Here is a 13,550-nt window from a genome sequence, read left to right as displayed (position 1 = left end):
AAAGAACCCGAAACTCAGGAGGCCGACCCCAGTGCAGACCCCATTTGTAAGAGTAGGCTGATGGTGTCTGATTTTTTAATGGTTTCTGTAGCCTGTTAAATGTCAACACATTTAAACACTGGAAATCCAGTCCGAGTGTAAACAGACAAATACCTTCAAGCCATGAAAACCTACATCTGACTTCTCACACTCGCCCGAAATAAAATACTTCAGTGAAGGAGAGCGTTAATCAACCCAATATATATTCTGTGTGTCAATTTCGCTTCAGAGAGATGAAATTGACAGAGAGTCGGGCAGAGTTTGATTTTATGGTGCAACTATTGCACTGTGAAATTAGATTTGGAGTCTCCTTCTCCAGCCAGAGCCTAAAATCTCATAATTAAGCCCCGGGTGAGCCACCATGTTTGCTTTTTTTTTTTTTGAAGTTCTGATTTACTTTCTGCCCAGTCAAAAAAAAAAAGGAAGCGAGAGACAAACTGTAGCCAGGGGGTCAGGGCCTCTCTGCAATTGATCCAGCTTTTAAAACAGGCTCAGGTTTTAAAACACGGCCTGTTCTCTACCATGAAATACATCAAGAGTGGGTTTGGCTGTGGAGCAAACACAAAAGTAACAATGTCTGACTTGTTAATGTGTGCTGTGAGGATATCAAGGCGGATTATAGTTATGACACTGGGGAAATAAAAGCTTGTTATATCCCGGATCAGCTGGGGGGCAGACAAGGTAGAACCTGATGCTCTGTGTAATCCACAAAACAGATGAAGCAAGGCAAACATTTGGGCCTCTTCAAAGAAATACGGTTAAGTCAATACTAGTGCCTTATTTCTGCAAGCAAAAGCTGACCCTGCATATCAGTCAACCCCAACCAACCCTCTTCCCGCCCATTCCAGGCCCACCGCCCCCCCCCCCCCAAACAAAAAAAGGGGCTTTTTTATTTCCTTCCTGGTTTAATTTAAATAATCACATAGGTATATTTTTTGGATGTGTTAAACCAGTGTATGTAACAAGTCCACTATAACAAAGGGGCTTCGTTCAAATATCTTTTTCTGAGTCTGACAAAGTTTCCAGGAACATTAAGGGGACATTATATGCTAACTTCAGTACCTAGTGGTTGTGATTTTACTTTTTTATTGTGGCAGTAGTTGGCACATTACCACTGAAATGTGCTTTTATGATTGAATTTTGACCGCAGACATCAGGGAAATTAGTTAGCTAATATAGCGGAATGTTTCTGTACAGCAAAAGGTTTAAAGAAGCACATTTCTCTTTGATACAAATCTATAAAAACACAGAGGTATGTTTGGTTGAGCTACTGTGCCTATGTGGCATAATTTCAGTTGTGACTGAATCTTTTTAACAGGTTATCGACGTGTAATGCTAGATTGCTTTTACGGCCTTTCAAATACCGATTTCTTAATAGCAAAGTATTAGGTAGCTAATGTTTGCATTCTCATTCCATGGACCTGCAGTTTCAAAAACCTATTACTATAATAGTATTTGATTTCATACAGCTCAGTATGATTATGTTGTATATTAAATAAAGTTACTAAATTGATTATTCTGTTTCTAACGGTCTCTTATCTGGAGAGGCCGATTTTCCCCACGCGAGAATCTAATTAAACCTACCTTTTCCTAGGCACGCAGAATCAATATCCATTTGAATTCTCCACGCTCCTCTGACTCTCGTTCTTCCCCCTCCTGCCGAGCCCCGCCCCCTCTCCCCTCGGCCCCCCCCGGTCTGCCCCCCCCCCCCCCCCGCTCTTACCTATGACGATGGGCTGAGGCTCACTCTTGACTCCCACCCCAGCGCTGGTGCTGGCCGCCACCTCCACACGGTAGAGCACCCCCGCCTGCAGGCCCCCCACCACCACCGAGCGGATCGCCGCGTCCACCGTCTTGTTCACATGGAAGCGGGTCTCGTTTCCCAGACACCAGATCTAACAGAGTGGGTGGGGGGGAGGTGAAGAGGGTGGAGAGAGGAGATATGGAAACAGAGAGAGGGAGTGAGAGAGGGAGCACACAGAGAAGGAGAGAGGGAGCAAAATGGGCAGGAACAGACAAGAGGGATGGGAAAGAGAAAGCACAAGTAGCAGAGAAAGGGAAAGGCAGAGGGAAAAGAAAGCGAGAAGTAGGGGGTGATTACGTTACATTACATTACACTGCATTCATTTAGCAAACGCTCTTATCCAGAGCACAAAGGAACAGGAAGTGTTGAATGGAGGTGTATCCATTCAAGCTGAATGAGCAACAGCGTCAGACCAGGCTAACAACAGTCCCAGACCAGTGAGGGAGATGCAGACACAAAGTCCGCAAAGGCAAGGAGGTATGAGAGAGAAAGTGTTGTATATGCTCCAACTCTCAAAGTGACGCATACTTCAAACACTGCGTAAGCAGGTCCACTCCCAAGGAGCCCACCTTGTACTCCTGGATGATGCCGTTCTGGTGGTCAGCGGGTGGGGGGTCCCAGGAGATGCTGATGGAGGTGCTGTTCTGGTTCCCCACCGTCAGGACCGTAACCTGCTGCGGGGGAGCACTGGGGGCTAACGAAAAGACAGGGAGAGAGACGAGCGGAAAATCAGCACGTGGCCTTAGAGTCGCCCATTTAAACGCTGAGCGGAGTCCACTGTTTCTGCACTTACACACACACAGAGTGTAAAAAGCATCATTATTCAGAGGCGGTGAGGGCGTAGCACTGCTTAGCGCTTCAGACACATAGCTGCAGGTAGAGAAGTTAATTAGATGGGGATTTACATTAGAAAAGGGCAAGACTGACACTGATAGGGTGAAGGCTGGATAATGATTTAATATCTTTTGCATCAATCGGGGGAGGGATTGAGAGGGACTCTACACTGGCATGCTGGCTTGGGAGGATGGCTGGGTGCGAGTACTGTGCTGATAGCATCACATTCATTCAGACTGGGCTGGAAAAGGTGACAGAATGAATAAAAAAGGGGGGGGGGGGGTGGGGGGGTAAAGGGGTTAGGGACATGGAAACAGTGTCCTGATGGAACCCGCGCTCCGCAGCCAGGCAGTGTGGAAAATCCGCTTTAAAAAAAAAAACGCTTTTCATTTCTGCGGCGACTGACTGGAGAGCCACACGCTGGCGGAGCACTGACAGCTCAATTAATCCAATCCCCACCCCAAATAAAAAAAAAAAAAACAAAAAAAAAAAGATGCATCTATTGCTCTAAATCTCAGCTTTAGCTTATCTCTTATAGGGTACAGTCTTCCAGACCCCCGTCACCTCCCAAAAGACCGGGCCTACAGAAGACAAATGGCCACCAATGAAAAACAGGACGAGAGAGGTTTATTTTCTGCCACGTTCTGTGTGAGCCTTCCGACACCCTCAGTCACCGCGGCGAGGCCCTGGATGAGGGGGCCACCGAGCCTAGCAGGGTATGCTGTGTAATTCGGGTTTAATTGTGCCACAGCAATCACACACAGACAATGTCATTCAATGTTAATGACGTGACTGATTTAGCAATTTGTTATGCATATTAGAGCTAAGCAAAAACATTTTTCATGTACAGCCATGAAGACGAAGCTAATGAAGCCGTCAGCTGTGTGACGTCTGGCTGGCGGGAATGACCCCTCCTCTGGTTTGTCTCACTCGTTTCAACTGTTGTTGTCCGACGATCAACACTCCAATCTTCCATCCTGACAGAGACCTGGCTGTAGGCCTCTGGGTACCACATGGAGGTCAAAGGTGAGAGGCTCTGTGGGAACTAAGCCACTGCTACACCTGCTGTTACCATTCATAGTTCCCCCTGTAAACGGGTGAAGTGTGTTTAGCATAACTGATGGGACATCCCTGTTGTAAATGAGGTAATAGCTCAACCGGTTTCATAGTGCTGGAATGCATTCAAGTGCATGTATCATCCACTTGGCCCAAAGAGTAAGAGACAAGAGAAGACAAAGAGAGAGAGAGGGAGAGAGTGGGAGAGAAAGAGATGGAGAGGAAAAGACGGAGGGAGAGACAGAGAGAGCGACAGAGAGAGAGACAGAGAGCGATAGAAAGAGAGAGAGAGAGAGAGAGAGAGAGAGAGCGATAGTCCCAAAAGAGGGAGATGACGAAGGATGGAGCCTGCTCGCAGCTCCCTCCTGGATCGCCGTTCCGAAGGCTGTAATTGTGTTAATGGACAACAGGAATTTTAATCACTTCGCACACTCTAATCCTCAATAAATCTCCTGCTCCCTGCATCCCTCGTTCCCTAGAGGGGGCAGCACTGCTGACACCAGCCGTTCGTCTTCTACAGGCAGAGAGCGCCTGAGTCCTCCATCCCCTGCTGGGAGAGACTCAACGCCGAGGACTGAACACGGCCAGCAGAACTCAACATCAACAAGCACAAACACAAACTGCACGCCAGTACAGACATGTCCTAAAGGATAACCTCCTGTCCTGTTGGATATTACTGTAGCACGAAGACACCGATGGCCATGAAACTGCTTTCGTTGTTGTTTTGTCTCGTTCTCGTCCTTCTTTGCTCCCTTTTTCTGTGGCCTAACATTAGTACTGTAAGCAAAGGCCTGAAAGTTTAGCTATTTAAGATATTGGTAAAGATTAATACGCACACTGTAAAAAAAATTCAACATACTCACACAGCAGCTACATGTTCTTCCCACCAAAAAGAGGGGATTGCAGAGAAGTGGTTGTGTGTGTATGTGTTCGCACGTGTGATTGAGAACATTCAAGTGTGTATGTGTGTGAGTGTGTTTGGGTGGGTGTGGTGTGAGTGAGTGAGTGAGTGAGTGTGTGTGTGTGTGTGTGTGTGTGTGTGTGTGTGTGTGTGTGTGTGTGTGTGTGTGTGTGTGTGTGTGTGCGTATGTGAGTGTGCAAATACACTTTTTTGCCTGAAGGACCTGGCCCATGCCAAACACAGCCAGAGAGAGACAAAGAGAGATGGAGAGAGACAGAGAGGGATAGAGAGTGAGAAAGACGGAGAGACAGAGAGAGAGATAGAGAGAGCGGGTCGTTCTAGTTGTGTCTGAGCGAGCGAGGCCCTGGGAATGCAGATACTGTATGACCGAGTATGAGCGGAGCGTTTTTATCTGTCCCTGTAATTGCCGGGACATGAGCACAGCGGTGCGGGGGGGGGGGGGGGGGGGGGGGAGTGACGGCGGCGGAGACGGGACCGTAGAGCCGTGCAGACAGAGGTGGCGCTGGTCACAGGAGATAGGCCGCTCCACCGAGACGCGCAGAAATAAATGGGCCTGTCACCTCCTCAGGATTTTAACTCTCCCTCCCCCCGCGCCGGGCCGGGCCGAGGCTACCCCACAGGGGAGCCATTTTAAAAAGCTACACTCACATTATATATACGTCGTGTATGTATAAGGGATACATATATTTGCAGTGCCCTGGCAGCTCTGCCCTGTGAGAGGCATGGCAGTCTGCAGGCTGCACTGCCTAAACCCTGTCACTGCTGGCTCCTATCGTCACTGGACAAATGGGAGCAGCCAACAATCGGCCAGTGGAGCCAATCCAAGTTCCATCAAACGCTGGGAGCGGAGAACTCCCCGAGCCAGCTGGGAGGACCAAGGCCTGTGAGTGCGTGACAGTGTGGCGCTTGCTTCTCGGGGTTTGTTGTAAGACCGCAGAGCAACAGCTTGGCCTTACGGTGGGGGGTTGGGGGGGTTGGTGGCAGTTCAGTGGCTGCCACACGGACCGGCCCCTGGGCGCTCAATTCCATTCCACGTGACTGAGGGGTGATGGACAGGGTAACTGCGTCCTCAGAAACGGCCCCGGCAATCAACAAACAGGTGGAGAAAAGGTCAGCGTGTTTTTTGGGGCTCGGTATGGTCGCACAAAGGCATAATATCCTTATGGTGCCAAAGGAAGGGACACGATTGAATGAAAACTGTCAAATTGAAAAAGTGACAGGCTGGGGTTTTGCTTATCTCAGGCATCACACAGAGGGAAGTAAATGTGAAAAATAAGCTCAAAAACAATGTATCTGCTGACTGCTCCATTACCGCAAAATCACACAGTGGTACAGCTGTTATTACAGGATTTCTTAGCTGATGCCCTCATCCAGGGTGACTATGATAACAGATATCATCCTGAGCTATTTGTCTTAAATGCCTTACTCAAGGATATACAATGGGAAGCGAAGAAGCAGTTACAAGCCCTGCTTATTACCACCCCACCACACTGCTGCCCCTAGGGTTAAAAGGAGGGCCATACTTCCACAACACGTGACATGTGACCGCGCCTCTTTGCCTCCTGTGGGCAATGACCTCCTCATGGAGCATTTTTGACTTTACCTTCCTCCGTGGTGCGAGCGGTCCTGGACTCGCTGTCCATGCCCTGGAACTCGTTGAAGTAGGGGCGGACCTTGATCTCGTAGACGACGCCCTTCTTCAGGCCGGAGAGCACGACGCTGCGCTCGGAGGGCACCTTCACGTCCTGGCTCTGCCACGGCCCCGGCGAGGACAGCCCTGACGTCTGCCTGTACAGCACCCGGTAGCCCTGGATGAACTGGGACTGGCGGTCCACCTGCACCGGCACAGGACAGAACGAGAGCCCTCAGTGAGGAGGGGGAACTGCAGAGAGGTCATAGTGTACAATGAATTCCATAACCGGGTTTGCAATAATACACGAAAAACAACACTGGTGATTATAATGAATTAAAAATCAGGCAAGTCTCAAAACTTGAAGCTACTACACTAGAAGCTGCTTGTGGGTACCTATGCAAGAATGTAAATTATTGTTTATCGGCATGGGAACTAGCTAGTTATGCCTTTTTTCTTATAATGGGGGCTGACTTCAAGTGTGCTGCGATTATTTGTATTATGGTTTTTACCCACAGGGGGAGAGGGGACAGGAACTAACTATTGTTAAGAGGAGCTAAAACAGTTGATTGTATAGTGTAGTGGATGGGGGGCACAAATGACGAGGAAAACGATTAAAAGAAGAACAAGAAGAATCTCGAGGAGAAAAGGAGCACTTAGCTACGCCTCACACTGACGCAGTGGCATGATGCAGAAACCCAAACTGCACAATGGAAGGAAATTAAGGTGCACAGAACACTGGTAACAACTAGAGCGAATCCATCAGCACGCCAGTTTTGGTCTTGATGGGCCCCAGCTTACTCGAATCCATTGCAGATCCTGGCTGGTTACCTCATGCATTTCTAACTCAGCGAAGAAGGGATTTCCAGAGCGGGCGTGAAATTTCACTTTAACTAACTTCCACCCCCTGCCCTCTGGGTCTGCGCACGGAACAGAGGCCCGATACAGCCTCTGCGGTCCACCTTATTAATCCCCTTGTTAAATTTCAAATGCCTCAGTCAAATCCCCTCCGCCCGTTTTTTTACTGAGGCAGCAGAAAGTAAGTGTGTCATTTCTCTTCAGCCCATCAGTCTGGGGCTGACTGACACTGCAGGAGAAACAGCAGAGGATGGGGAGGGAAGGGTGGTGGATGGACCAGAACTGAGGAGTAATGGGGGGGGGACCAATTCCCCAGATAGGGCCAGACCCCCTGACTGAGATGTGGATGATTGGCAGAAACATCTGTGCACATTCGCATAAATAAGGGGGGGGGGGGGGGGTTGGTTACACAAGGTAGAAGAAGAAGAGATAGCAAAAAAGGCAGGGGAAATGAAACGAGGAATAAAGGAGAAGGAGAGGAGAGGCGAGGCAAGCCCATAAAACGCTCCCGTTCAACAGATGTGCGTGTTTTTTTCCCCCGGATAGCATCGCTCCGCTTTAGAGGCTGTTACTGCTTTAATGGCTCCTTTATCATCGCGACTGACACACTTAGCTCAATTAGCATCCGCGAGGAGCAGCGTGACATTACCGCCACAATCCACCTCTCCGCGCGGGGATCGTCCAATAAAAATGCTTTCAGAAACACGGCTGTAAAAAAGGCATACATATGCATGCGTCGCGAATTACAACTTGAAAACTCCCGGCAACGTCCCTCAAGACGCGGGAAAGCCACCAGGCACCTGATGTAAAGCTGTGTAACCCTGGAGACTGCAGGGGGCAGGGGCGCGCACAGGGCGATAAACACAAGCCTGTCCCACACCGAGGACCAAGATCAGCGCCGTGCACCCAACTCTCAAAGAAAAAAAAAAAAACAAAAACGTAGCCCCCATTTACTCGGAGGAGGGGGGAAAAAGTTGAATTTATGCAGAGGAGGAAGGGAATAACTCACGGTAATGGCTTATTAACAGTGGGAGAAGTGAGAGGGGGCTTTTAAGGAGGATATTAAGCAGCTGTTTTTCGTCAGGCAGAGTCGGAGTAAATCAGCCCGATGGTTTCTCTGGTTCATGTTTAACTTTCATTAATTGAATGATTCGGGAATATAAAAGCTTTATGGATACCACCCCCCCCCCCCCCCCCCCCCCCTACTGTTTACCGAAACAGAGGTGATTGATTATGTGGCCACACTGCTGCTAATAAAAAGAGATGGCAGAAATGTGCTTTCATGGAATCTTTCTCTTTCTGCGATGGAAACGCTCCTAAGGGTTCAGCATGGATGTTTACTCCCGAGTTGCTGAGGCACCTTGGTTATGAAATATGGTAGGTCATCAGAATGGATATCTGTGGTCATTGAGATTTTTGCATTCCCAAGGGCACAATATGAACATCAGTGCTTAAAAATGTTGCAGCAGATCATCAGAGTAGAGGCAATAGTGATCCAGTGATCTCCAACAGGCCTTCAAACCATTACTGGGAAAAAATATAGTCAGAAGTGAGTAGATGAGTGCATGTTAAAAATTAACATTCGGGGGTAGAGGGGTGAGCAGCAGGGTTGGAGTGGTAAGGTTTTCCTGTGTAATCTTCAATGACAAAAAGAGTTACTATGGCAATATGCTCCAATAAAGGCTTCGCTGTTCGTGCCAAAGCTGTCCAGCTTCGGTTTCTAAATGAATAAAACAGTGCAATCCTGGCACCTGCCTCTCCGTATGGTGAGCCAGACAGACTGTTGTTTGGGGGTGAGGTGTGTGTTTTGGGGAGGGGGGGGGGGGGGGGCGGGACGGGGTGGGGTGGGGGGGGGGGGGGGGCTTCAGCATGATTAAGCAATGCTCTCAAGATGGTGGACGGGAAACACTGCCAAAAAATGACCGAAAAAAAAAAATTGGCTAGGATATGAGGACTGAGGGAGAATGCCTAACACATGAAACGCACAATCAATTACAATTTATTTGTTTGCATGTGAAACATTTGTCTTAATTTCAGCTTTGCCCAAAAAAAAATGATCTTAGATTAATGAGCCACCAGATGTCCCCGAATTCTCTTTGAATGTTTGCTGCAGCTGGTGGAGGGGAGAAGCTTTCATGCAGAGTTGGTTTCTTTTCAGCTGTTTGATGTTCCTTTGTTGAGTGTCAGCAGTTACTACTTATCTAAGCAGTACAGACTTAATGTTAAGTTGACTGACATTTTTTCCGAGGACAAAAAAACATAAAAATGAGCCCTGAGGAACACCTAGCTGACTTCAAAGACACAGCATCCCTTCAATATTGGCTCTGTTTGTTTATATCCTCAAGGTGGATGAATCAAAGGCAACTCTAGGTATCCCATAAGCTGGTCTGAGGCTCTGTAATCAATGCTTAAAGTACTGCTTTTGTGCCTTTCCTTCTTTCCCATGGTGCACCAGTTGTGTCTTAATGAAAGACCAGCAGAATGCCGATTAGAACTGAGCACCCAGGCCAGTAGTTGAGTCAGTAGTAACCAGGAAGGGCCACTTTTTACTTTAAATTCTGTCCCGTGTTGCTGTTCACAATGTTCGACCACAATAGTCCTCGAAGTCAAAGATTTAATTTACTAACAATTCCAATGTCTTGGCTAAAGTATGTGCAGTCTCAGTTTTCTGTCACGCTTTCTGCCAGCAGCCGGATTGACCAATCACTGTGCAACTTACCGTCCACGTGACCTGGATGGTGGTGGGACTGAGGACCGCAGGGTTGTGTAGGCGCACTATGACCTCGCCCAGCTCCTTCTGCACATGTCTGTGGTCCACACCTTGGGCCGGGGGGCTAATATCTGAAGAGAGGGAGGGAGTAAGAGAGAGAGAGAGACACAGAGGAAGAGAGAGAAGGGGAGGGAGACAGAGATGGAGAGAGAAGTTCATATACTTTTTTCTTTTGTTCCCAAGGCTGACAACAGAATTTTTTTTTCCTGAAATTGTGAGCGGAGGGCGGAGAGAAAGGTGGGTTTGTCTTAAATATTTCTGCATGAGAGAGAGAGAGCGAGAGGAGAACAGCAGGAGACAAGAACTCTTCAGCACAGTCACACTTCACATAATGGCAAACAATTCCATGAGCAAAGTCCCTGTAAAATCCAAATGAATGCAATGAGAAAATGCAGGGACCACTCGGGCTCTGGTGAGATACTATTCGTTTGAAATGAGGAAAAAAATCTCTTTTAAATGATATTAATATAATCATTTCATTATCAGCCAAGGAAAGGCGTTTTTGGAATGAAGTGGGGGGAAAAAAACTGAAAGAAGACCAAGGTCTGTTGGAGTTACGTGAAAATAATGAAGTTTGATACTGAAAAGCCAATCTGGGTTTGCACAAGGAAGTCATACAGAATGTTATCTCCTGTTTTACGACACCAGCTAAAGTCAAGAGAACAGCCAGACCATTCGCTTCACTTTGGAAGCATTGCCTTGGGGAGACTGGAAGGGGGAACTGGGGGGGGGGGGGGGGGGGGGGATACTGTAAATGAATGAATGAATGACATTATTTGCCATTCCATTTCCCATGCCCTACTTGCATGTGCTTTTATTTAGGGCTATTAAAATCTTAATACGTTGGATTCCCACTCTGGCAACAGTACAGGCGATGCTCAGAGATCACTCCAGTTCGTTTGCCTGCGGCTGAGAGGAAAGACCCGGATGAATTACTGGATGATTCGTGACAGAAAATGAGATTTTTGTAAAAAAAAAAAAAAAAAAAGCTTGAACAAAACAATGAAGAATAAGTCATGAATCATAGACTCTGCTAACAGAGTGGAGCAGGCCAAATGCAGTTTGTGAGACACTAAAAATCAATCCATCTTCCCAGACTGCCATTGTCAATAACCATTTCTGTGTGTCAACACAAGGCCTTTCCACAAATGGAGAAAGATGTTCTGTAATTTGAATTGACTCTCTCTCTCTCTGTCCGTCTCAATCTCTCTCTCTCACTGTATGCACTGCATGTGCGTGTTTGTGGTTTGCATTTCAACAGAGTTTAACCAAAGGTTACCAAAGATACACAGGAGTTATCAGATAAGCCAATAAAGAGATTACGGCCTACATGTTACCTTAATCTAATCTGCCTCGGTTCCGAGCTGGCCATTTTTCCCCGTTATGATCATTAACGTTGCAGGGATGATTCTAACTGAGTTACTCTTCCCAATGCAGACATGCTTATTTTACATAATTCTTTAACTGTAGTCCTAATGAACTGCACTGCCATTAAAGATGCCAGTCTCTTAGCTGGCTCTCTCTGCTACTGCTACTGCTGTAAACCGCATCTCTGTCAGACTTCACCGAGGAAGATAATGACCCTTCAAATGCAGTGCTGCAGCACCAGGTCCCAGCAGGTAGACGCACAGAGCAATCGCTGATAAGACAAACTGAACGGCTAGAAATGAGCTGCTGGAGGTGAGCACGAATTCTTTCTCACCTCTTGTGTTCGGATGTGTGTTCGTGGGACAATAAACGTCTGTGGCAATGTGTGGATCACATGAACCCCTCTGATTATAACAGATCTGATTTGAATCAATTAAGCTTATTTCCTGGAATGAAGTGCAGAATTTGAACAAGGATGGCACACACAGCAGTGGCAGGCCAACATGAGTCGATGAGTAAAAGACTAAATCCCTCAAGCTCTGTTAGTAACATTCATTTAGGTGCGCCTTCATATCAAACCAAGACACCGCTTTATGTCCTGGGGCAAACAAAGCTTGAATAATCAAAATGTATTAAATTAAAGTGTTTGCCTTAGGCCTGACCCTAAGGGCTACTGGTTCCTGTACCTTGGGTGCGGACAGGCTCCGACATGGGGCTTGGGTCGCTCAGGCCTTGGGCGTTAACCGCCCGCACCATGAACAGGTAGATGGTGTTGGGTCTGAGGCCTTTGACGGTGAACTGTGTGGTCTTCACATGGTCCGCCACCGTCTGCCAGCTGTTGCTCACCGATTGGCTGAGGAGAGAAGACAGGGAAGAAAAAGGGCCAATCACAGGCCACTCATTACACAGCAGGGGTGGAGCTTCACAGCAGGTGTGCGGTTGAGGTATCTTGTTACGTTACTGGCCTGTGATTTATATTTGTGACTTAAGTCTATAAAGCCATTGTGGCTACACTGGTGTTAGGAAATGTCTAACAGCAGTGAGACGTGTGTAGGCTGTCATTAAATGTTTACGGCTGTCATATAGCAGTGTCGAGAACTGTGTTTACCACTGTATATGTCTGGTAAAGGTCAGAGCCTTGGGACAAACCTGAAGGCCTCGATGACAAAGGAAGAGATGGCCGATGCTCCTGCCAGCCCGGGTTGCCAGGAGAGGGACACGCTGTTCTTGGTGACGTCGGTGACCTGGGGCTTGGAGGGAGGTCCCGGGAGCTCGTTGTCGTCACGGTTCTTAATGACCATGACCCCGCCCGACTCTAAGCCACACAATTAGAAAAGAAAAAGACGTAAGCTGGCTAAATAACGACTGCCTGTCAAAGCCCTGAGGACACAGGCTGGACCAAGAGATCTTCAGTAGAGAAAGAATGTGTTGTGAGGGAGGGGTACAGTGTGTATTATGTGAGATGGGTATAGTTTTTGGAGGGGTATAGTATGGGAGGGACACAGTATGAGAAGGATACCATGAGAGACGGGTACAGTGAAAGAGGGGTATAGTATGAGAGGGATACAGTGTGAGAGGGTACAGTGAGGGAAGTGTAGAGTATTAGGGCGGTACAGTTCAAGAGGGGTACGGTGTGAGAGGGTATTAGTGTGAAAGGGGTACGGTGTGAGAGGGTATTAGTGTGAGAGGGGTACGGTGTGAGAGGGTATTAGTGTGAGAGGGGTACGGTGTGAGAGGGTATTAGTGTGAGAGGGGTACGGTGTGAGAGGGTATTAGTGTGAGAGGGGTACGGTGCGGGAGGTGTAGAGTGTGAGGGGGATACAGTGAAAGAAGGGTATAGTATGGGAGTGGTACAGTATGAGAGGGGTTTAGTTTTGGGGTAAAGCTTGTTGCAGTACTACACCTTTTACTTCTAAGAAGGCACTCCATGAGGTTTCCCCACTGGAGCTGGCGGCCACGCAGGTATAGATCCCAGAGTCCGAGAGCTGGAAGAGAGGACACCCTGTCAGTCAAACTGATCTGTCAATCAAACGGTAATCGCATCAGCAGAGCAGCCTAGTCACTTCAGGAAAAAACCCTGCTAAGTCTGCATATGGTGGAGGCTCCTCCCTCTGGCTCCAAAACAACCACTCAGAACCAGGATTAATCAGCCATATCAGAATGGAAGTAGAAGCACTAGTTTAGTTTAACTCATCCTGACACTAAAAATGCATTAACCTCCACTGGCCTTAGCCTTTTTTCAGAGAGTGAGTGAGTGAGTGAGGGGGGG

General features: G+C 47.8%; 1 protein-coding gene across 9 annotated transcripts in view; it reads right to left on the bottom strand.

Moving 5' to 3' along the window:
- Positions 1 to 13,550, bottom strand: part of robo2 (roundabout, axon guidance receptor, homolog 2 (Drosophila)) — a 399,514-nt gene that overhangs the window by 35,180 nt on the left and 350,784 nt on the right. For all 9 annotated transcript variants that reach the window (XM_036536231.1, XM_036536226.1, XM_036536232.1 and 6 more), the window contains 7 exons: positions 13,185 to 13,266; positions 12,431 to 12,596; positions 11,968 to 12,134; positions 9,863 to 9,984; positions 6,259 to 6,490; positions 2,413 to 2,537; positions 1,763 to 1,934 (listed from right to left, as the gene is read on the bottom strand). In XM_036536231.1, the coding sequence (XP_036392124.1) occupies positions 1,763 to 1,934; positions 2,413 to 2,537; positions 6,259 to 6,490; positions 9,863 to 9,984; positions 11,968 to 12,134; positions 12,431 to 12,596; positions 13,185 to 13,266 (1,066 nt within the window). The remainder of the gene's footprint in view (positions 1 to 1,762; positions 1,935 to 2,412; positions 2,538 to 6,258; positions 6,491 to 9,862; positions 9,985 to 11,967; positions 12,135 to 12,430; positions 12,597 to 13,184; positions 13,267 to 13,550) is intronic.

Source organism: Megalops cyprinoides, chromosome 9, assembly GCF_013368585.1.
Source record: "Megalops cyprinoides isolate fMegCyp1 chromosome 9, fMegCyp1.pri, whole genome shotgun sequence".
In the NCBI taxonomy this organism is placed as follows: domain Eukaryota; kingdom Metazoa; phylum Chordata; class Actinopteri; order Elopiformes; family Megalopidae; genus Megalops; species Megalops cyprinoides.
This window is presented reverse-complemented; position numbering and strand designations above follow the sequence as displayed.